Source organism: Nomascus leucogenys, chromosome 3 (genome assembly GCF_006542625.1).
Source record: "Nomascus leucogenys isolate Asia chromosome 3, Asia_NLE_v1, whole genome shotgun sequence".
NCBI classification, from domain to species: Eukaryota; Metazoa; Chordata; class Mammalia; order Primates; family Hylobatidae; genus Nomascus; species Nomascus leucogenys.
The window spans coordinates 130228898-130254493 of NC_044383.1; the positions used below are offsets into that span (position 1 = coordinate 130228898).

General features: G+C 40.8%; 1 protein-coding gene and 1 pseudogene across 1 annotated transcript in view; one reads left to right on the forward strand and one right to left on the reverse strand.

Annotated features, from left to right (window-relative positions):
* Positions 1–9172, forward strand: part of STX11 (syntaxin 11) — a 35717-nt gene extending 26545 nt beyond the window's left edge. The window contains exon 2 of the mRNA XM_004087661.2: positions 8157–9172. Within this exon, the coding sequence (XP_004087709.1) occupies positions 8162–9025 (864 nt within the window). The 5' untranslated portion in view covers positions 8157–8161 and the 3' untranslated portion in view covers positions 9026–9172. The remainder of the gene's footprint in view (positions 1–8156) is intronic.
* Positions 9173–20124: 10952 nt separating this feature from the next.
* On the reverse strand, positions 20125–23204 carry LOC100592359 (annotated as a pseudogene).
* Between the last annotated feature and the right edge of the window lie 2392 nt (positions 23205–25596).

Here is a 25596-nt window from a genome sequence, read left to right on the forward strand (position 1 = left end):
AGTGAAATCCCAACTACCCACTGGCTGTTTATCAACTGTGCATATCAAACTGCCTTTTTCTCTTCACACACTGGCAGCAAATTCTGATTGAGGAAACTGAAAAGTGAATTATGTCAGAGGGCATCAAGTGAGTAAAGTGATTGAAAGGTAGAGACTGTCTCCTCCAGCAATGCTTTGAATAACTCCTACCTGCTTTCTGCTTTAGAGCAAAGAGAAAACAAGAGACATTTTAAAATTATTTCTTCTAGCCTCAGACTTTTATCGTTATAAACTATTTCAATTAATACTCTTCAACCTTTCAAATTTTGCTTTGAATGAGCCCTAAGACAATATTAAATGCGTTCTTGCCCAATGCACTTTAAGATACGGTACAAGCTTTTTTTTTTTTTTTACATTAACTTTGGAGCAGCAAGAAAATTAGAACTATTCATTAGGAGCTTTTTACTTTTAACCTGTAATGTTTAGATGTTCAAAGAATAGTGTTTCCCTCTGTAGTAGTCTGTTTTCATGCTGCTGATAAAGACATACCCGAGACTGGGCAATTTACAAAAGAAAGAGGTTTAATGGACTTACAGTTCCACGCGGCTGGGGAGACCTCACAATCATGGCGAGGCAATGGTGAGGCGTGGTGAATGCAAGGAGGGGCCAGTCACATCTTATGTGGATGGCGGCAGACAAAGAGAGAATGAAGGGGATGCAAAAGCAGAAACCTCTAATAAAATCATCAGATCTCATGACGCTTATTCACTACCACCAGAACAGTATGGGGGAAACTGCCCCCATGATTCAATTATCTCCCACCAGATCCCTCGCACAACACGTGGGAATTATGGGAGTACCATTCAAGATGAGATTTGGGTGGGGACATAGAGCCAAACCATATCACCCTCTTAGATGTGTCACTTTAAAAATCAAGAAACAGAGCACCGGTTTTACTCAGTTGACTGAAATTATTGTTTATGAACCTGTTGGGGAAAGTCCATTTGTTGTTCTTTAAGGGCTGTGTTACTATGGGGTATGCTAGAAAGGAACTGCTAAATTACAATGACACTCTACCTGTGGAATTTCTAGGTGCCTCTGGTGGCAGAGATGTGTGGGCAGGAGGGACTGGATGAGGTGGTTGAGAAAGGCATACACAGGGTGACCCCATGGGGCTGTGCAAGTTGTGATCTCACCACAGATAAGAAAGACTGGCAATCCAACCATGCTCAGCTCACCAGGCTGTGTGTCCTTGGGCAGGGCTGTATCCATCCAGAGAAAGGGCCCTTTCCTAGCTTTCACAAAGATACTATATAAGCCCAACACAAAGCCTCATTAAGGCACCCTATAGACCAACAGTGGACATTCTGATTTGTAATAATCACTTTAATCATACGTTTACAATTGGTATAAAATTAGGACATAGGAGGTATGTCATAGAATCTGAAAATCAGAACTTGAGTACTGTGCATAAGGCCTGTATGGGGTGTATATCTTGGGGACAGGGTCTGTTTTGCTTCTGAAATAGCTGAATTCCATTTGCAAATACTCTCTCTTTCTTTCTCTTTCTCTTTCTCTTTCTCTCTCTCTCTGTGTGTGTGTATCTACAAGCTGATCTCCATAATAAGCTTCACAAGGTTTGCTGTGTGCCTTGAGCTGCTCTGTATTGCATATTCCCATGTCTGAAAATTTCTCACTACCTGTAAAAATACTTTAACATCTTGCTGTGAAACAGGAAAAGGTTTTGTTTCCTGGTTTTGGCAAAATTTGCTTAATGCATATATTAGTCTTTTGGGGCTGCCTAATAAAGCTTCTCCTTTATGATCAGAGAGATACTATATATGTCATTTATAAATGATTCCCTTAGAGGCATGTTGGGAACAATGACTTTCACAATTGTTCTTTGTAGCATCCAGTGTCTTGGTTATTTATGTGTGATATGGTTTGGCTGTGTCCCCACCAAATCTCAACTTGAATTGTATCTCCCAGAATTCCCATGTGTTGTGGGAGGGACCCAGGGGAAGGTAATTGAATCCTGGGGGTTGGTCTTCTCTGTGCTATTCTCATAATAGTGAATAAGTCTCATGAGATCTGATGGGTTTATCAAGGGTTTCTGCTTTTGCTCCTTCTTCATTTTCTCTTGCCACCACAATGTAAGAAGTGCCTTTCACCTCCCACCATGACTCTGGGGCCTCCCCAGCCATGTGGAACTATAAGTCCAATTAAACCTCTTTTCTTCCCAGTCTTGGGTATGTCTTTATCAGCAGTGTGAAAATGGACTAATACAATGTGGTTGTCACCTCCACTCTTTGGTCTTCTGAGGTAGGTGGAAACCAGCTTTCTGAATTGTTCCTTCCTGATATGACAGAAAATTTTAAAATTCTGTGTGCCAAATATAGTAGGCTCTTCAAAGCAAGATCCAGGTCTCAATGGCTAGAATATTTAACTAATAGAATATCACCATCCTTCCTTGTTCCCTGTGAATGCTATCAGAGTATTTATTCATGTACCTGAGGGTGCCTCATCATAGTAAGCTCAGTCTTCAATTTTATTCATACTCCCATGCCTGCAACAATTATAATTTTCCATCATAAAATGAAGGGATCAGAATAAACTATTTCAAAGATTCTTGATTCCTTTTCCTTTTGACCTTCAAAGATTATTTTTATGAAAGTGAGTTTTCAGCTGACTTTCTTATTTAGCCTCCATACCAGGGAGCCAGAAGGCAGTGCTTATGAAATCCACCATCTTTCCAGTCGGGGAGAGAGGCCAATAGCTACCCCTTTTCCTTCCCTATCAGTTTTTTGCTCATCGAGACTGCCCCCAAGCTAGGAATTATTATAAGTTCTCCAGAATTGCATGATAATTATGAATAAAAAGCTGACATGGGCCAGGTACAGTGGCTCATGCCTGTAATCCCAGAACTTTGGGAGGCCAAGGCAGGTGGATCACCTGAGATCAAGAGTTTGAGACCAGCTTGGCCAACATGGTGAAACCCCGTCTCTACTAAAAACACAAAACTTAGCTGGGCGTGGTGGTGCATGCCTGTAATTCAAGCTACACGGGAGGCTGAGGCAGCAGAATCACTTGAACCCGGGAGGCGGAGGTTGCAGTGAGCCGAGATAGTACCACTGCACTCCAGCCTGGGCAACAGGGCAAGACCACCTCAAAAAAAAAAAAAAGCTGACATGATAGGTATCTATGGAATGGGTCACAAATTTGAGTTCGCATTATAATCACCTGGAGGTCATCCTAGGCTACCGAGTCAGAAACTCGAGGTGCCCAGGCATCTGTAATCTTTGAAGCTCTCCAGATGATTCTGTCACCTCCTGCAGACTGAGGACCGCTGAGCTACCATCATTTCTTTGTTCCTTTGTTTTCTCTTACACAAAACTTTATTGCCCAGTGAAAAAAGGCTTAAGCAATTCCCCTTTCCTTCCTTATCGGATCTAGTTTTCAGTACAGATTATATGCATGCCTGAAAAGAAAATTAGAAAGCAGAAGCAGATTTTTGGTAGTTGGTTGTCAATTTTCTTTTGAATTCTTCACCGCCATGCAAATTGAAGCAGGACTTATTTTTAGCAACTTGATGAATGCAATTTACCAAAGTTTATTACATTATCTTTTATTGTAATAAGACAGCAAGGTCAGTGGAATTGTCTGATGTTTCTTTCTCATTTGCCATAGTTCTCTTTCTGGGAACTCATAGTACAGAATCAAGCTATGGGATATATAGGTTATTTTGATGCTCTATTTGTGCCCACTGCTATATTTTTGTATAACCTCAGCAGTGTATACACTTTTCACCTTTTTGGAGACATTATTAGGAATAGCAGTCTCCTCGTTGACTTTCTGTTGTAGTTTCCCTAATGTTTGCTCCCTGGTGACCAGGGGACCTTCTATGTCAGTGGAGACAACTCATCTGAGGCTGGCTGAGCCAAGAAAGGTGGGCAGGAAGGCAAGGTGAAGGCCCCTTTCCCTCCTTCTTTACCACACGTCAATAGAGAATCTTTATGTCTCCTGTACCCTTTCTTTTTCTCTTATTAGCACATTATGGACTTGCACCTTCACATGAGCTTGGGCCCTTGCCTGATTTATAATTTGTTATCTATGACTTTATGGTTGTTCAATCTTGAGAAGGAATGACTGTCCCTGGACATCCCCCAAAACCATTTTCTGTATGGTTGAATTGTACTTGACTCTTCATATTGTGATGAGATGATTTCCCCCAATAGCTTTTTAATGGCTCTAGGAGAGCAATATAGAGCACAGGACCTGTCTAGAATGAGCAGGATACATACAAATGATCCCTAGTGTCCCAGGGCATGGCACAGTCCCTTAACTACCCATTTGCTTCCATTGAAGTGCCTTGTAAGGCTTGGCCAACATGTAAGGAAGGCAGGCATCTCTCACCTATTCTTGCCTTGTTCATCAAAATGCATCCATTCCATCTCATCCACCTGTTGCATGGTAGACTATATTGGGTACTAACTTAAGCAGACGGGTACAGCTCAACTCTATGCAAACTAGCTAATGTGCTTTCCCCAGGTAGCATAAAATGTTAACTTGATTGCAATGCATAGACTTTTAAAAGTTGCTAAGGAGTTAGTCCTTTAAACAAATAGTATTTATTGTTTTGTGGGGGTTTTTAAATTATGAAATGTGTGTGGACATTGTAAAAATTTTGGAAAATACAGAAAAGCGAAAGGAAGCAATTTAAACCATGTATAATTCCACAATTCAAAGAAAACTATAATTAACATTTTGATGTGTATTATTCAAGTTTCTGTTTCAGAATGCTGCACATTCTCTTTCTCCATAACTACTTTTTATGCCTAACAGAGTATATATGCTTTTCATGCCATTAGATAGCTTTCTAAACTCTGTGACTTATGTAGAAGCCAGGACCTCATTATTGTGCATTTAACTTATTTCTGAATTTCTGTAAAAACAAGGTGGTGATGAAAATACTTAGAGCAATGAGTTTCATACACTTTTGCATTATATCTTTAGAATAAATGCACATATGTCAAAACAAATGTACACTTGAAAAGCTTTTGATACATATTACTAAACTGTCTTCCAAAAGATTCTATCAATTACCAATTTTTTTAAATAATGAATAGACTTTATTTGCAAAATCATTAAGTTGCAAAAACAAAGACACCACAGGAGTTTTAAATTAGACTTTTTTTTAATCTAGAAAAAAAATTTAATGTAATTGCTTAGTTCAGCAGAAGCTGAGAGAGGTCTCAGGACCCTGAACAATAATATTGATTTTATTATTTTATTTTATGTTTTTAAGTTCTGGGGTACACGTGCGAGATGTGCAGGTTTGTTACATAGGTAAACATGTGCCATGGTGGTTTGCTGCACAGATCATCCCATCACCTAGGTATTAAGCTCAGCATGCATCAGCTCTTTTCCCTGATGCTCTCCCCTCCCCCGCCCTTCCCCGACAGGCCCCACTGTGCGTTATTCCCCTCCCTGTGTCCAGGTGTTCTCATTGTTCAGCTCCCACTTATAAGTGAGAACATGCAGTGTTTGGTTTTCTGTTCCTGCATTAGTTTGCTGAGGATAATGGCTTCCAGCTTCATCCATGTCCCTGCAAAGAACATGATCTCATTCCTCTTTATGGCTGTATAGTACAGTCTAACATTGATGGGCATTTGGGTTGGTTCCGTGTCTTTGCTATTGTGAATAGGGCTGCAGTGAACATTCACATGCATGTGTCTTTATAATAGAGTGATTTATATTCCTTTGGGTATATACCCAGTGATGGGATTTCTGGCTCAAATGGTATTTCCAGTTCTAAATCTTTGAGGAATTGCCACACTGTCTTCCACAATGGTTGAACTAATTTACGTTCCCACCAACAGTGTAAAAGCATTCCTATTTCTCCACAACCTCCACCAGCATCTGTTGTTTCTTGACATTTTAATAGTCACCATTCTGACTGGCATGAGATGGAATTACCAGTATGTTTTGAGAGTTCCCAGAATCCTTACCCATTTGAAAACTTATTGTTTTTTAAAAATTCCTGCTAACTTTATGGGCAAGAAAATTCTCAGCAGTTTAATTTGCATTTCCTTGTTTAATACAGAAGTCTTTTGTGACTATATTTTTATACTTTTGCTAAAGATTATTTAGTGCAGTGGTTAAGTGGTGCTATTCTGACACCTGAGTGTTCACTTACTGGTGACCTTGAGTAAATTTCTTGATCTCCCTATGCCCACACAACTCTGATAATAGCAGTACCTACTCATAGAATCTGTATGAAGACTAAAGAGGGTATCACATGAAAGATGCCTAGAAAATATCAGGCATATATAACATACGTTTATGTTCTCTGTCATTTACATCTTCTCTGAATTGCCTGTTCACTGTCTTTGGGTAAGTAGATTTTTTGGTAGCTTAGAAATATATATATTAAGTATCTTAACCTCTTGTCTGTCACATATTATAATTTCTCCCCAGTTGGTGGTTTGTGTTTCAATTTTGTTCAAAGTGAGGAAACAGTTGAATATCAAGAAATTCAGACCAGGTGAAGGCATAGTTTTGGTCCAGGGTGGATCTTTTTTCTGCCTGTCAACCATACTGCTAGGAGAATCACCTTCCCCATCATTGAGAAGGTCTGGTATTGATTATAGCCACCAGATATCAGAAATGGCACTTTAAGCAGCTTACATTGTTATATTAAAAATCACCATCATAGAATAAAACTTCTGCATAATTTATGTAAATAATGATCACGGTAGATGAAACGACATGGTTAGTATTTCACCATTTTCCGTTTACCACCAAATCCAACTTGTCAGAATTCCATTAGTGGTGATATAAAATTAATTACTTCAACTTGAAAGAAGCTTTTAATCTGAGACCAAGAACCCTGATAGATTGTGTAACCATTAAGTGTTAATACTTTTCCCCTCTTTGCTGCAAATTGTGTAGTAGAAAAAGAATCTTTCTCATCATGAAGTCTCGTGTATAAACGCAAGATGTTCCCTATATTAGCATATATACATGCTACTAAAAATGAAAGTTTTTCACTTTACTGAAAAGCAATATGGACATAGAGACTATTACTTTGCCTTACTAAGCAGAGGAATTATCAGAACCATCCTTGTGAAATCATGAACATTCTGTTTGAGCTGCCAACTTGTTTCAAAAAGCTGTTAAAAGTGGGCAAACATTGCTGCTACATGATGAATGAATGGGAGTGTGTTATTGCTACTAGGCCACGTATGATTGGAATTTTCCATATAAAAGCATTTTTAAAAGCAGTGTTATTTACGATGCTTATCATTAGGGAATGATATTGAGGAGTAAGGAAGCCTCAACTTCTAAATTTTACACTTAGATTTCTGTATTTTGTTGTCATTTTACTTCAAGCATGTTTTACTTTTACAACATCTTCAAGAGAAAAAAATTTAAATCATGATTTGCATGGTAACTATTTTAAGAGTTGTTAGTATGTACAGGAGGGGATACTTCCCAGTGCTGAAATAGACACAAAATAGGCAACATTTAGATGTTGGCCCCAAAGCCTTGTAGATTGTCCTCAATTAAAAATACTTAAGTTTGCAAGTCTTTCTTCTTCTTTTTTCTTTTTTTTTTCTGTGTCTGTTTTAATTTGCGATGATTGGAAAACATAAAGCAATAAAAAGAGATGGTTTCCCAATGCAATCTAAAATTTTCACACACCAGGGCCTGTTGTGGGGTGGGGGGAGGGGGGAGAGGGGAGGGACAGCATTAGGAGTTATACCTAATGTAAATGACCAGTTAATGGGTGCAGCACACCAACATGGCACATGTATACATATGTAACAAACCTGCACGTTGTGCACATGTACCCTAGAATTTAAAGTATAATAAAAATATATATATATAAAATAAAAAAATAAAATTTTAAATTGCTGATTGAGTTCTGGACAGCTATGATATTGAACTGCAGGTGCCTATAGGCCTTAAAATACAACTGTTTCATGTTGTTCAGTCATCTTATTTCTTTCCTTATAAGCAAAATGTCAGAACACTTAGCTCCTTTAATGCACTTATTGCCCACACCGAGGAATACAAAATTGGGACTGCTGAGTAAAATGTTTAAGTTTCAATCCCTTGAAGGTAAATATTTGACTCTCAATAGAGAAATTTAACTTCATTATCCTTACTTGCAGGCAAAATGAAAGACCGGCTAGCAGAACTTCTGGACTTGTCCAAGCAATATGAGCAGCAGTTCCCAGACGGGGACGATGAGTTTGACTCGCTCCACGAGGACATCGTGTTCGAGACGGACCACATCCTGGAGTCTCTGTACCGAGACATCCAGGACATTCAGGATGAAAACCAGCTGCTGGTGGCCGACGTGAAGCGGCTGGGAAAGCAGAACGCCCGCTTCCTCACGTCCATGCGGCGCCTCAGCAGCATCAAGCGCGACACCAACTCCATCGCCAAGGCCATCAAGGCCCGGGGCGAGGTCATCCACTGCAAGCTGCGCGCCATGAAGGAGCTGAGCGAGGCGGCTGAGGCCCAGCACGGCCCGCACTCGGCGGTGGCTCGCATCTCGCGGGCGCAGTACAACGCGCTCACCCTCACCTTCCAGCACGCCATGCACGACTACAACCAGGCCGAGATGAAGCAGCGCGACAACTGCAAGATCCGCATCCAGCGCCAGCTGGAGATCATGGGCAAGGAAGTCTCGGGCGACCAGATCGAGGACATGTTCGAGCAGGGTAAGTGGGACGTGTTCTCCGAGAACTTGCTGGCCGACGTGAAGGGCGCGCGGGCCGCCCTCAACGAGATCGAGAGCCGCCACCGCGAGCTGCTGCGCCTGGAGAGCCGCATCCGCGACGTGCACGAGCTCTTCTTGCAGATGGCGGTGCTGGTGGAGAAGCAGGCCGACACCCTGAACGTCATCGAGCTCAACGTACAAAAGACGGTCGACTACACCGGCCAGGCCAAGGCGCACGTGCGGAAGGCCGTGCAGTACGAGAAGAAGAACCCCTGCCGGACCCTCTGCTGCTTCTGCTGTCCCTGCCTCAAGTAGCAGGCCGGCCCGGGCCGCCACCGCCCGTCCCAGACCATGGAGCGCGCTGGGAAGGACGCGCCAAAGCCGGGAGCTCTGCCCTGCAGGGAGTTGCCCCAACTCTTTCCGGAACTCAGTCTTTAGAGAAGAAACGCCAGGTTCAAGAATTGCAAAGGTCAGGAGATCGAGACCACGGTGAAACCCCGTCTCTACTAAAAATACAAAAAATTAGCCGGGCGTGGTGGCGGGCGCCTGTAGTCCCAGCCACTCGGAGAGGCTGAGGCAGGAGAATGGCGTGAACCCGGGAGGCGGAGCTTGCAGTGAGCCGAGATTGCGCCACCGCACTCCAGCCTGGGTGACAGAGCGAGACTCCGTCTCAAAAAAAAAAAGAATTGCAAACCAGCCCGTGCTTGGAAAGATGGTTAGTTGATACCATCCGATGATTGTTCAGTAAAGATAGATTCCTACAAAGTTGTGCAATGTCATTATATGACATCTTGCACTCTTACCCACTTGACAGAAGCCAAGTAAGGAACTGACGTATCTGACTGTAGGGTGAATGTCTGAGGCCTGCCTCCTAACAAAGACTCAAGGAGGAAGTCAACTGAGCATCTGCTAATAGAATGAACTCATGATGGAAACTTCAGTTCATTTACTTTGTCCTGAAAATTCCCTGGTTCTGTTCCATTTTGAGCGAAATTGGCCTTGGGAAAAACCACGTTTTTCCTTTCCGATTCTTCATCCGGTCTACGCTATGCAATTCCTCCCCAAATATGGATCTTATTTCTGCTCATTTCCCCTACTTATTAAAATCACACCAAACACTTACTATTTTCTTATCTCTTTCACTTTTTAAATACCTTTCTCCAGGTTATATTTTGGGATTATTTTTCTAAATATTTTTAAGCACTGAATATCGAACAAGCACTCAAATTGAAGTATCAGTCATGTTTTATGTATTTTTCACTGATAAAGATTATTTAACATTTATCTTTTTACTTGATTACATAATGCACATATATATGTAAATGTAAAATACTAATATTCACTAATGTATGTACATAATGATCAATTGGTTTAACTTTTATGTAAGTATGGTATATAAATTTCAAGAAGAACACTTTTCTGGCTCTTGGTGTTGGTTTGCTTGTTTTGAGTTCGTTTCACTCCAGTTTGCCCCTTCCTAGTCCAGTTTGGGTCAAACTTCATGTTAAACAACTCTGTATTGGTTATGGCGGTAGACGTATGGCGGTAGAAAATGTATACAGAGCTAGAGACAACTAACATTCTTGGAAATATTGTTTTTGTTTTACTGTGGACCATTTTTTTCCATGCATTGAAATGGAGAAATTCAAAGTAAAAGAATTCTGTTTTTCAAGCGAGGTTAATAAACATTACATTATACACATATTTGTATACACTTCTGTCTTGACCATTTAGTTTACTTTCTCGATTGTTAAAATTTTTCTTTTTCCTTTTTTTTTTTTTTCGAGATAGAGTCTCACTCTGTTGCCTAGGCTGGAGTGCAGTGGCAGGATCTCGGCTCATTGCAACCTCTGTCTCCCAGGTTCAAGCGATTCTCCTGACTCAGCCTCCTGAGTAGTTGGGACTATGGGCACATGTCACCATGCCCGGCTAATTTTTTGTGTTTTTAGTAGAGACGGTGTTTCACCGTGTTAGCCAGGATGGTCTTGATCTCCTGACCTCATGATCCACCTGCCTCAGCCTCCCAAATGCTGGGATTACAGGCGTGAGCCACCATGCCTAGCCTTGTTGTTTTTTCCCTTTTGAGACAGGGTCTCCCTTTGTCACCCGGGCTGAAGTGCAGTGGCATAATCATGGCTTACTGCAGACTTAAACTCCCAGGCTCAAGTGATCCTGCCACCTCAGCCTACAAATAGCTGAGACTACAGATATGTGCCACCATGTCCGGCTAGTTTTTGTATTTTCTGTAGAGACAGGGTTTGCCATGTGGCCCAGGCTGGTCTCAAACCTGTGAGCTTGAGCAATCCGCCCACCTTGGCCTCCCAAAGTGCTGAGATTACAGGCCTGAGCCACTGCCCCTGGCCAAAATTTTTTTCTACTAGCTACTGAGGCTGCCACATCTGGATGGAACTGAGTGGAGGGGGAAAAGAATGAAAAACTCAAAAGAATTCCCATGCGGGTGTCTTGCTTTCTCTCCTGAGTTACAATATTTAGCAAAATCATCAGGCTTTAGAGATATGGTGTAGTCTGCAAACTTTTTAATGCCCTTACCCACATTTACTGTGTTTCCCGGCCTTCCTCTGTGTCAACTCTTAGCTCTTCCTAATCATTATTTAATACATGAGTGAGTATAGTAGTGATCGTATTTCTCAGGTCCTTTAGAAGGTGGAATTTTAAAAGAATTAGAAGGAGGAGTATATGAATTCTTTGGAGCTCACTGCCTGACTTGCTTATGGCCAGGAAAATCTATCCCCTGTATCTAATTTTAATTTCATGGTTAAATTTGAGAATTGTGGAAACCAAGTTCCACAAGGCTATTCTCAGATTTCTCCCGATTTCTTTTTCAGCGAACTCCAGGGATATGTATCACCTTTGACTTAATTCCCTTTCTCTAAGGAAAAGGGGAAAAAATGTTCACATAGCTCCATTGCAATGTTTTTTATAATAGAGGAGAGATATTGTAAATAGAGACTGCCGGCCAGTTTCCACAAAAAAATGAAGAGTTCATAAATTTGACGTGTTGGAACCCATAAAGCATTTTCTTTCCTTAGAACCATTATAAAAGTAAGTGAGTTTTAAGGCTCTGTATACGTTTTAATTCCCCACGTTTTATGTTGGAGAGTTCGGTGCAGACTGTCCATCACTGCACCAAAAGAATGAGTGAATTGTTGCCTATGGAGAAAGAACACTTCTTCCTGCTGTTTGGGAACCATCTCAGTGTGGCATAATGGTTAGGAGTACAGATTCCAGACCCTGTTTCTTAGATTTAAATCTTGACTCTGCCACATACTAGCTGTCTGACTGAACCTTAGTTTCTCTGCGCTTCAGTGTCCTCAACTGTAAAATGGAGATAATAGTACTTAATGAAAAGTAATGAATAGTACTTAGTGAAAAGTAATGACTGAATATGTAAAAGCACCTAGAACAGTGCCTGGCACATGCTAAGTGCTTTGTTCATTATTGTTGTTATTATGTAATTTTCTCCTAGACTGAGAGCACTGTTAGTGACCCAAGTAAATTTATAGTTTTTAAGGTCAGAGGAAAAATAAAGCCTATTTTTTGTTAACAGTCTTAATAAATAATAAAGTGGAATAAAGAAACCAAGACCCCATCTTCTGTGAATATTAGGGCTTTTTTTCTTTGACAGTGATAAAGATGTTTTCACTATGGCATTTCTATCCGTGTATATATCCAAACATGACCTGAAGAAGAAATGAGATATTCCACCAAAAACACATAAGCAGGAAGTAGCTGTTCTGCTCAGCTTGGCAGGTGTTCTTTCCTAATTCTTCCCAAGCTGTGAGTCAGAAAGTCCTGGAAGGAGTTGTAGGAAGTTGTAGAGGCTGGGTCACAGACCTAAGGGAAGGGATCATTTGGCCCACCGCACGTCCTGGCCTATTCACCAAAGCCCTTCCTGGCTCTGACTGCCAAGCCAGGTAGTGGGTGAAATGCTGGCTTTTTCCTTAAGAAAGCGTGTTCTAGTGCCACCAAGAGATGCTGTAGAGCTGCCTTTACCAATCTCGTGATGCTTGCTGGGCAACTCTGAAAGGTGACTTTGGCCAAGAAGACCTTGTGGCAATTCTGCAAGTTTCATACACTAACATCTTTTAGGGTAGAAAATGAAAGAACAAATCACAAAGAGCAATAGATCCTTCAGGGGCTGAAGATAAGAATCTTTTATCGCTATTTTAACATATACAGTGACTACTTTCTACTAGCCAAATACCAAATTTTACAACTACAACCAGGCCACAGCTTATAGGTGGTGACAACTCCAGAAATGTCGTAACTAGGAAAGGTGCTCTTCTAGGATGCATTGGTATCCAGGATAATATGAGTCAGAATTTTTAAAATGTCATTCAAAAATATTTGAACTGTGACATCACAGAAGTAATTTTATGGCCTTTTAAGGTAACAACTTAGAAAGAGAACAGTGCTCTTTTTATATCAATGCCTTTACATTTATTTAAAAACAGTCCTAATGCTTTATAGTTAAATGTCATATGCAAATATGTTCAGGTTCTAACATATAAAGTTCCTAACTTGACAGGAAACTACTGAAGATTGTGTACAGCTTAAAAATAATAAAATAGGGTAACTATAGTCTTGATTTGTATGTATAAATTCTATCATTCTATATTTTACCATCAGACATATTTCTACTCCTTTCTTTGAAATATGCAAAGTATCTCCAACTGCAGCATGCAACTCATTTATTTGTAATCAAGATGATAGTTTGAAACATCCAATTGTAAGCAGAGCAACAGCTGACTTACTTTTGATAGCAGAGTTGAAAATCATTGCAATTAATAAAATGGGGCTATTAGAAATGGAAAATGAATAGGATCTAGAATGTAACTTCATCATATAAATGATGAGTGTCTTTATTATCAATACATGTTATTAAGAATGGGCAAGATGTCTTTATATACTAGAAGCTTTTGTAAAGTCATGTATCTATTGATAATAAAGATTTTCTGAACTGATGTTCTGAGTGAGACTACAAAGGATGCTTTAAAACCAGTGATACCTGGCCGGGCAGGGTGGCTCCCACCTATACTCCCAGCACTTTGGGAGGCCAAGGTGGGCAGATCACTTGAGGCCAAGAGTTCAAGACCAGCCTGGCCAACATGGCAAAACCCCTTCTCTACTAATTATACAAAAATTAGCTGGGCATGGTGGTGCATGCCTGTAATCCCAGCTACCCTGGAGGCTGAGGAACGAGGATCACTTGAACCAAGGAGGCAGAGGTTGCAGTGAGCTGAGATTGCACCACTGCACTCTAGCCTGGGCAACAGAGTGAGACCCTGTCTCAAAAAACAAGCAAACAACAACAAAACCAGTGATGTCCTGCAAAATGAGGATTGAGAGACAAGTCCCCAACACTATATTTTTTTATTCCTGATGTTTCTTTTTAAGTTATATGTTATATTCTATTTGCAGCATCCATAGATACTTCTTGGACCTCTTCTATTTTTCTTAACGTATATTTCTACATTTTCATGGTCCTATAGCCAACTCTTTAGACGTATCCACCCTTCTGTATCTCAGCATCCTATAATGTTTGAAAGAGGGTAAAAATAACAGAGTATATATATATATATATATATATATATGTATACATATACATATACATATACACATATATATACATATATACACACATATATATACATATATATACACACACATATATATACATACACACATATATATATATATACACACACATATATATATATATATATACACACACACAGAATCTACCATCATCCCCATCCTCTGCTCCTTCTGTCTATCTTAATTTGCAAATGGCAGGATCAATCAACTGCCACCTGCCCGGGTCAGACAATTATCCTCTCTTGCTTCCATTACTTCAGCAGCTTTTAATTGGCCTCTGGCCTCTAGTCTTATCCTCTCCAGTCTAATCTCTGTACAATGCTATAGTACAGTCACAGTGCCTTTTTGTTGTTGTTGTCATTATGTTATTGTTTTTAATTGCAGTATTATATACATGACTTAAACTTACCATCCTAACCATTCTTAAGTATACAGTTCCTGTATTGGTTGGTTCTCACATTGCTATAAAAAACTATCTGAGACAGGGTAGTTTATAAAGAGAAAAGGTTTAATTGACTCACAGTTCCACAGGCTGTACAGAAGTCATGGCCAGGGAGGCCTCAAGAAACTTACAATCATGGCAGAAGGTGAAGTGGAAGCAAGCACATCTTCACATGGTGACAGGAAAGAGAGAGAGAGAGACAGAGCAAAGGGAGAAGTGCCACACACTTTTAAACAATCAGATCTCATGAGAACTCACTCACTGTCACAAGAACAGCAAGGGGGAAATCTGCCCCCATGATCCAATCATCTCCCAGCAGCTCCCTTCCCCAACATTGGGAATTATAATTCAACATGAGATTTGGGTGGGGACACAGAGCCAAACTATATCAGTTCCCCTACTGCTAAGTACACTCATATTGTTGTGCAACCAGTCTCCAGGATTCTTTTCATCTTTCAAAACTGAACTCTATACCCAATAAACAAAAACTGCTCATCCCTCCAGCCCCTGGCAACCACCATTCTGCTTTCTATCTCTATGAGCTTGACTACTCTAGATACCACATAGAAGTGGAATAATACAGTATTTGTCCTGTCGTGTCTGGCTTAGTTCACTGAGCATTTTGTCCTCAAGCTTCATCCATGTTGTAGCATGTGTCAGATTTTAAAGCTCAATAATATGCCATTGTATTTATAGACCACATTTTGTTTAGTCATTCACCTGTCAATGGACACAGGTTGCTCCCACTTTTTGGCTGCTGTGAATAGTGCCGTTCATCTGCTTAAAACTCTATAATGGCTGCTGATTGCTGTTGGGACAAAATCTCATCTCCTTAGTGAGGTTCTTCACGGCCCTGAAGGAGCCAGGCCCTGCTTACTTTCAGCTTCATCCCTGACACCTTTCATTGCTTGCTTTCCTTCCTTCTTGATTTCCTTCCTTCTTGCTTTCCCTTCTTTCTTTCTTTCTCTTTCTTTTTTCTTTCTTTCTTCTTTCTTTCTTTCTTTCTTCTTTCTTTCTTTCTTTTTCTTTCTTTCTTCTTTCTCTTTCTTTCTTTTATCTTCTCCCTCTCTCTCTTTTAGAGAGAGAGTCTTGCCTAGGCTGGAGTGCAGCGGCACAATTATAGCTCACTGCAGTCTCAAATTCCCAGGTTCAAGCGATCCTCTCACCTCAGCCTCCTGAGTCTCTGGGACCACAGACACGGGATACTACCCTGCCTATTTCAGAGCACTGCACCCACCCGCTCAGTTACACTGTTGTGTAGGAGTTCGGTGAAGTGCATATTTAAGGACTGCATCGCCCCCATCTTCATGGTGTTATGTGTGCTTCTGCTACTAAACTGCTTTTCTATGTTTAAGGACAACCAATAGCATCTTACTTGTTTTGGGATCTTAGCACTTTGCATAGTATCTTTTATAGGCATTTGGGTATTTGTGTTCTACGTGCAGAAATAGAGATATTCAGAATTTGTTTTCTGCTATGAGTGACTTTTTGTATACCTTTTTGAAGATGCATATTTTACAGCATAAAGCACAGTATCTAGTTTCTCCTCCCAGAGGATCTGTGTCGGGGTGCTGAGGCCAGGATGGGGTTGGAGGCTCAGTGTCCTGAGAACAGGGGTGGGACTTGTTGAGCGGAGGGGACATGGGACTGGAGAAAGACTGCTTGGGAAGAAGCAGATCATGCAGGAGAACAGTCAGTCTGAAAAGTTGAGTGGAGAAAGAATGAAGTTTTGAGTCAGGGGCACCGAAGCCAGTAGAACTGGGAGCAAACAGAGGCTGGGATTGGGTGCTGTGTGGCAGAGCCTGGAAGAAATAGTTTAGTCAAGGTACAGACTCAAGTTGGATGCAAAGAAAGTTGCAAAACTACATTTTATCTAAAGTGATTTTCTTTTTATTCTTGCAAGCATGTAAAACAAAGTGTTGTTTTTTTTTAATTTTGGACAAAATGTGTTGGCTTGAGTTTCAGCTGGACATATTTCCATCTAACATGGCATCCAGTAGGGTAATTTGTGCAAAGTACTTAGCTCCCTGCTCCTAGTCATACAGGGCTGCGTGGCAGCTTTGGGCTTCAGTCCTAAAACGCCCTCAGCCACTCAAGTCACCATGGTATGATAATGGTCTGAGAAGCCTCAGTCCGTGCCTCTGAATATGTCAGGGAACCCACCCCCCCGACCCCACACACATCCAGAGTGCTTATGAGTCCATAATACTTACTCAGTACAAAAATGTCTAACAGCCTGTGGACTGTGCAGAATAGTAACAGCAAGAGTCTTCTTTTCCTACAAGCGTTGAAGACCAAGGAGAGAATGGAGGACCCTAAACTGCCCTTGCTTAGAACTGCAAGTTCTCTCCCTGCTGAAGCTGACCCTGCAGGTCGACTGCTGCTTGGGCCTGAAGTGCCTTGCAGCCACCAGCAGCTGGTGCCCCAACTCTTTGAAAACATGGATTTGGGCCAGGTGTGGTGGCTCACGCCTGTAATCCCAGCACTTTGGGAGGCCAAGGCAGGAGGATCACCTGAGGGCAGGTGTTTGAGACCAGCCTGGCCAACATGGTGAAACCCCATCTCTACTAAAAATACAAAAATTAGCTGGGTGTGGTGGCGCATGCCTGTAATCCCAGCTACTTGAGAGGCTGAGGCAGGAGAATCCCTTGAACCTGGGAGGCGGAGGTTGTCACAGTGAGCCGAGATCGTTCCACTGCCCTCTAGCCTGGCCTGGGCAACAGAGTGAGACTCTGTCTCAAAAAAAAAGAAAAAAAATAACCCACAAAAAACAAAACAAACAAAAAAACACATGATTTTGAACCAAATCAAGCAAAGAATCTCCAGGGGGGTAGTGCCTATAAAAGGAATGTTACCCCCAGATAAAAACAAACTATTTAGACTCTACATGACAGAGGAATTTCTCTTGTGGGTAGGAATGTTTAACTAACTCATTCCTTGGCTCTGCAATGTGGTTTACCCTGGTCTCATGCACCCTTAGAAGGGCATAGATGAGGTAACATGGTTTCTTTTCATAATCTTCATCCACCCCTTGTCATCTGGTTTATGGAAGAAACCTGTCAAACAAGAAATGTTACCTAGTGGCAAGACGTTAGGACATGCAGTTACTAGGAGAAAGTAAACGGCCTGGAAGATGAAAGACGTGGCCATTTTTTTAAGGCTGCAACTCCACAGGAAGGGTACCTTCTCCTGTTTTGGCAATGCTCCCTGCATTGGCCATTATCAATATTTGAAGTGACTTTGCAAGAAGTTCTCATTTCCAAAAGGAAACCACAGCTTTACTGGAAAAACTTGCATCTCTCTTCTCTGATAAGGGTGTCAGTGCCACATTAAAAATGGCCTGGCAGAATGCACTATGGGTATGGGAGTGGTAAGGAGAGGTCCTTTCCTTCTTGCTAAGAGACGAAAAGGCTTAAAATAAATATTTTTGGAAGAAATAATCCAGTGATGTGAATGAGTTTGAGTTATAAAATGAAAAAGAAGAAAGGAAGAAAGAAGGATGACCTGTTCCTAGACAGAAAGTAAGTTAGGGCTGGGCGTGGTGGCTCACGCCTGTAATCCCAACACTTTGAGAGGCCAAGGTGGGTAGATCATTTGAGGTCTGGAGTTTGAGGCTAGCCTGGCCAACATGGTGAAACCCCATCTCTATTAAAAATACAAAAAAATTAGCTGGGCGTGGTGGCGTATGCCTGTAATCCCAGCTACTCTGGAGGCTGAGGCAGGAGAATTGTTTGAACCCAGGAGGTGGAGGTTGCAGTGAGCCGAGATCGTGCCACTGCACTCCAGCCTAGGCAACAAGAGGGAAACTCCACCTCAAAAAAATAAAAAATAATTTAAAAAAAATTAAGTCAGAAAGCAAGAAAAACTTGTGCACTCAGAAGGGCAGACCAAGAAGAGAGGGCGTGGCTGAGTGGACCAAAACTTAGAAAGTGGAAGCTGAAAATACAAAACACAGACTCTCCTGTGAACTAGTTCAGTTTCTTTTCATCTGTGTACCAACAAACAGAAAGAGTAAGTAAACAACTCTCTTGGCTGATCTTGTCAAAAGGGACAACAGTTACAACTAGAAGTCGGTAAGTTGTTTTCATTTTCCTCTGTGCATGCCCTGTGATTATAATTTGGTAAAATTATATGATAGTCTATGGCATAATATTGTTTGGGCTTAAATTCAATATAAGTGAGATGAAAATTTTGGAAATTTCTCCTAACAACTAAAGGTATTTACAGATTCCTAACTCAAAGCCTTTGCATTAATCTGTGTGTTATTTTATTTTTCCTTTACTTCTTTTTTTTTTTTTTTTTTGGAGACGGAGTCTTGCTCTGTCGCTCAGGCTGGAGTGCAATGGCACGACCTTGGCTCACTGCAACCTCCACCTCCTGGGTTCAAGTGATTCTCCTGCCTCAGCCTCCTGAGTAGCTGAGATTACAGGTGCATGCCACCATGCCCAGCTAATTTTTCTATTTTTAGTAGAGACGGGGTTTCATCATGTTGGTCAGGCTGGTCTCAAACTCCTGACCTCATGATCTGCCTGCCTCGATTTCCCAAAGTGCTGGGATTGCAGTTGTGAGCCACCATGCTTGGCCTCTTTTACTTCTTTTGTAAAAAAAAAAAAAAAAAAAAAAAAAAAAAAAAAAAAAAAAAAAAAAATTTTAAGGCCTGCCCATTGTCAGTCTGATAAAATACAAATGCCATTCTTTATCTTCTTATTGTATTACTCTTTAATAGGTAAGACTGGGAAAGAACAATGCTATTAATTCTATTAGGTTTATTGTTATTGTTTATTTGCTTATTCTGCTTTTTTATTCAGAAGAAATATTTAAGAACATATATTTTTTTCCATTTTCAAAATTGTCACAAAGTCTTAAAAACAAAGTAGATACTGTGTTTTATACCCCAAACGAAAATTCAGAGAAATAGAAACACGTCATGTAGCAAGTAAGCAACTGAATTCCTTCTTAAACTTTATTGTAAAAAACAAGCAAAAGGAAACATCCATGCATTCAAATATATATTAGCAACTCCTCTGATCTATTTCTCCTCTATCTACAGGAGAAAGAGGCTGGGATTTGCCAACAGCCCATACACTCTGTGTGGACTTGGTTGACAGTGCTTTCCCCCTCCTTAGCTGTACCCACACACTACACAGCAATAAATCATCAAATGTGCTTAAGGAGAGCAGGAAAATTTACTGCTACCCAGTGCTTGGTAGCATAAAAACACAGTTACCACATCCATTATTCATGGTATTGGGTCAAATGTGTGAGCCCACACACCGCGGTGTGAAATGGCAAGGGATTCTACCCTTAATTCTTTCCTACCTTTCTAAGTGATCTCATCTACCCTGTGGCTTTGCTACCTTATCCTGATAATTGCCAAACTTTTGCGGGGAGATGGTTGACTGCTGATGACCCTGGCAGCTCTCTTTAGTCTGACTGATAAGGAGCCGACACAGAGTGTCAACATCACCCAAGATTCCCACGTACTGTCAGCATGAGTAGGCAACGTCCCTGGGTGGATGGCATCCAAGCTAGACTCATTTTCCTTTGAGTGCATGACTGCTCTCATTCTCACCATTGGTAAAAGATTGTTTTTGAGTAGTAGGGGTCAGCTTATAATGGCTCCAGTTGGGTCCTACCCAAGCATAGTGTATTAGTCTGTTCTCACACTGCTATAAAGACCTGCCCCTGGTCTAGGTAATTTATAAAGGAAAGAGATTTAATTGACTCACAGTTCCATGTGGCTGGGGAGGCCTCAGGAAACTTACAGTCATGGCAGAAGGGGAAGCAAACATGTCCTTATTCACATGGTGGCAGGAGAGAGAAGTGCCAGCAAGGAAAAGCCAGACACTTATAAAAACATCAGATCTCTTGAAAACTCACTCACTATCACAAGGACAGCATGGGAGAAACTGCCCCCATGATTCAATTACTTCCCACCAGGTTCCTCCCATGACACCTGAGGATAATGGGGACTACAATTCAAGATGAGATTTAGGTGGGGACACAGCCGAACCATATCACATAGCATGGGATAATCAGAGACTACATGAGCATCATCCATATCCTACTGTCTACCTGACCTCTCTTCTTGAAGGTCCCACAGGTTCCTCAAACTCAGTATTCTGTTTTGCCTCCTATAGGCCTTCTTCATTCTGCCTGTTATCTAGAGGCAAAAACATCAGAATCACTTTCATTTCCATCATCTCTGTTCATAGCCAAGTGCAATTAAAGAATTATTGCTAGTACTAAAAAAAATTAATATCTGTGGCCTACTATACAGCTGATGTCATCTAAAATGCACACCAGATACCTGAGATGTAAAGACAACTATAATTTCCTGTCTGGATTTTTCTAATTGGCCCAAAAAGGAAGTGGTTTATACATCAGAGAATTGTGTTTTGATTCACACTTAAATTTACATAGTCCTTAATGTTAATGGTCGCTCCTTTAGTAAATGTCTGTTGGACAAAACTGATATTAATTAATTTTGGTCCTACTTTGCATATGTATTTCTTACACATTTGTAAAGTACCTGGGACCAGCTTCTTGTAGACCTGTTGTCCTGGAATGATTTTTAATAGCTACCTATTTCATCTTCAGGAGTGTTTGTGTTTAGGTGATAAAAATTATATTGTCAACCAACATATATATGATACGTAATCTGGATGTACCATTGTTTGACATTTTCTAAGTCCACTCTGCCCTTGGATCTCTAACCACTTTAGTCTGAGACCCCATCCTGAGTAATTGCAGAAAGACCCTGCCTTTAGTTAGATTGTTGCACTCTTTGCTATAAAGCAGGTGGGGACAGAGGATGTGGGCTTTCTTCACTGCCAGGTCCCAAGCCCATATTTCTTGCTAGCAAAAAACACAAGGTAAAATAAATATTCTTCATGAAGAAAGAAAAATTTGCCAGGTGCAGTGACTCACTCCTGTAATCCCAGCACTTTGGGAAGCCAAGGCAGGTGGATCACTTGAGGTCAGGAGTTTGAGATCAGCTTGGCCAACATGGTGAAACCCTGTCTCTACTAAAAATACAAAAATTAGCCAGGTGTGGTGGCAAGAGCCTGTAATCCCAGCTACTTAAGAGGCTGAGGCAGGAGAATTGCTTGAACCCAGGAGGTGGAGGTTAAAGTGAGCTGAGATCACACCACTGCACTTCAGCTTGGGTGACAGCAAGATTCGGTCTCAAAAAAAAAAAAAAAGAAAAATTTAAAGTAAAATTATATAAGAGAGAAAATTTTAAAAAAGCAAATATTAACATTAAACTACAAGATTAAATATGAATGTAACGATTACAAGATAAAATAATTAGACCAATGATCAAGGAAATAAAAAGGTATAAAATAGAATAAAAATATAAATTGGATTCATTAGTTTTCTTTTTAGTTCAAATGCATTTTATTTTTGACAACCTACATAACATGTTTTTCTTAAAAACAATGGCTCCACTCCAAATAAATCACAGTCAAAATAAATGAAGAGCTCAAGATGACATCAGTCCCATTTGTCTTAAGTCCTGGTGTTGTGTGGATGACAAGCAGAAGCCAGTTACGATGACAGGTGATAGATCCAAAGTAATTGCCAAATTTGTTAACATTTTTCCATTTCTTTTTTTTTTTTTTTTTTTTTTTTGAGACGGAGTCTCACTCTGTCACCCAGGCTGGAGTGCAGTGGCACGATCTCGGCTCACTGCAAGCTCCGCCTCCTGGGTTCACGCCATTCTCCTGCCTCAGCCTCCCGAGCAGCTGGGACTACAGGCGCCCGCCACCACGCCCGGCTAATTTTTTGTATTTTTAGTAGAGACGGGGTTTCACCGTGTTAGCCAGGATGGTCTCAATCTCCTGACCTCGTGATCCACCCGCCTCGGCCTCCCAAAGTGCTGGGATTACAGGTGTGAGCCACCACGCCTGGCCAACATTTTTCCATTTCTAAACCATCCTTAAAGAAAATCATATATGGGGTCACACCTTCTTCACAGTAGTCCAATAGAGTAACCGTGCCATCTGGATTCATGTTTTCACTATTAAAGAACTGGTAGTTTTTGAAATTAGCAAGGATGTCCTTGATTTGTTTTGCAGCCCCTGTCATAGAAGATTTTACTGTTTCTGGTCTCTGTTCTTCAAGTTGGGCTTTGATTGATTTCACGTAATCTTTGATGTACTTCCTGTAGGCTTCTTTTGTGAAACTTGTTTCCTGCAGGTGATGGTTCCTGACAATATCAACACCAGTGATTACTGTGCTTTCTGTACCTTCGCCCTAGGGGCATTCAGTGGAGGCATTTCCACCAATGAGCGAGTCATCAACGTTACCTTCTATCCTACTGACCATCTTCCCCTCCACCTCCAGGTACAGCCCGTCCACGACCTCCCAGATCTTGTAGATGTCGGAGAACATCTCATCGTGGCTGATGAGGTCCTGGTAAATAATCATGATGGCGGCTGAAGGGAGACGATGTGGCGCTAGCTTAGCAGGAGCCTGAAGCTCGCAGCAAGCGTGGTGCAGCCTGAGCGGTGCTAAGGTGGAGAGGGGAGTGGGCGGGGAAAAAGAAAGAAAACTGGATTTATTAGTCTTTTATGAAAAATATAAATATGGATTAAAAACAAAAATTCTAAGCTGAACTAGCAATAAATATAATTTCAAAAGGATGTGAAAGTACTATTTTTTTTTAATTATACTTTAGGTTTTAGGGTACATGTGCACAATGTGCAGGTGTGTTACATATGTATCCATGTGCCATGTTGATTTCCTGCGAAAGTACTATTTTTAATGGAAATATACATAAAGACAAAGTAGGAAAAACAAAATAGAGGCAGAATATTTAAAGAATAAACAAGTAAAATTGAAATGGGGGAAACTACATAAAATAAATGAAATAAGATAATATATGTAAAGAGCTTCTCACAGTAAAGTGATGTTGAGATGTTGCTCCATAAAACAACATTTATCTTTTATAAAATTCAAAAATAAAAGATGAGGGGATAATGGGGGGAGGAAGAAGAAGAGTCCTAGTGAAAGGAAATGAGGAGTCTTTCGCAAAATTCTCATTTAGCTTCGTCTAGAGTTGGGTCCTGGATAGCTGGGTGATAGGAAGCACAGAGGAATACAAGGTCTCTATCCCCTCTGCCCTCATCCCATGTCCCCAGCAACCTTGCATCTCTTTATGGTATCCATCAGAGGGGACCCAGAGCTATCTGAAAGAGTCTCACCACAAACTGGATTTGTTGACTTCACACCTGCTCAGCCACCAACTCTTTTCTTTGGAATCCATAAGAATACCACACACAGGGATCCAAAAGTGGATTGAAAGTATTTGGTAGTCCTTGGTGTAAGCACAGATGGCTTCCCATTCTCACCCTTAGATGCAAAAATGTGTCCTAGTAGTAATGGTAGTTAGTGATAATATTCTGAAGATCTATGAGATGGCCATATTTCTTCATAATCTGTTTAAATAATGGATTTAAAAGTCACCTGGAAGTGGAAGTATTTAACTAATGTTTAAATAAAATTGTATTAGAATGATGCTAGGAAGTGAGAGATTTCTGGTAAAGTGAAAGTGAAGGTTCTATCAAGGACAAGAGCACAATTTAGGAAAAGGAAGCATTAAGGTTCACACAACAATTTATATATATACATATATATTTATAAAATTTGCACACACAAAATCTATATATGTATAAATATATTTCATATATAACCCCCCAACACTAAACAGCAAGTCACCCTCTGGAGATAGCCTTACTTATAAAATAAAGATAAATATTAAGAAATAAAGCCAATATCAGGCGCTCAGTCAAGGAAGCAACTTCTAGGGAATACTTTAGATTTCTTCACTGGTCTGCACATATTTGTATGAAGATTCAGCTAGGAATGCCTTTGACAGAAACCGTACTGTGATCACAGTGACCCTAAAACTTGAGCATGCTTCAGTATCACTGGACTCTGAGATTGGAGTGGGGCCAGAGAAAGTGCATTTCCAACAAGTTCCCAGATAATCTTTATGCTGTTGGTCAGAGGACCACACTTTGAAAGCCACAGGCTTATATTTAAAAGCATGTTAATTTTCTTGTACAACAAGAAGACTGGAAGTAGGTGGTTTCTGGTTGGCTGTAGCTCCATAAGGTCTTTAAAGGCAAAATCCCTTTCTAATTTACTGTTTTGACATCTTTGGGTATTAGCACATTATCCATAGAAATGCGACCTCCCTGTCCCCAATCCTGGCCCTGTGGTCACAGCATAGCCAACACAGTTCCAAGGCTTCTATCTTCACATTGTCATATCCAAGAGAAGTTCCTCTTCAAAAGTTTAGTTTGTTTAGTTTCCTTAGTCTCTACTTTCAAGGTCCAACTTCCTTATCCTTTTTGCCTCCCTGCTCCTGGTTCCAGTAAACAACTCTCCCACCAGTCCTTATCTACAGAGCCCACATTGGCCATTCACTCTGTAATTTACCACTCCCAATGTAACAGCTCTTCCCACCAAAGCTGTCTTTCAAGTTAGCCAATTGGGTTCAGTTTAGATTGTGTGGTCCAACTCCAGCCAACAGGGACAGAACACAGTAGTAGGGACAAGTTGCGTTAGGAATAAAAACCCTTTCCCTCCTTTGTTCAGTGTGCTCTCGTGGCAACTGCGAGAAGCACCCTTCTGCAGAAGTAAATTTGCCTTGCTGAGAAATCTTTTGTTTGGGTGCTCATTTCCTTTGCAACTCTGAGCTTTGTTTCCAACAACATGATCCCATTCAAGGCAGGAAGAAAAAGGGAAGGAATAGCAAGCACACGGCTTTTACTTCCCAAGACTCTGTTTTTTAAATCCAAAATGAAAATCCTTT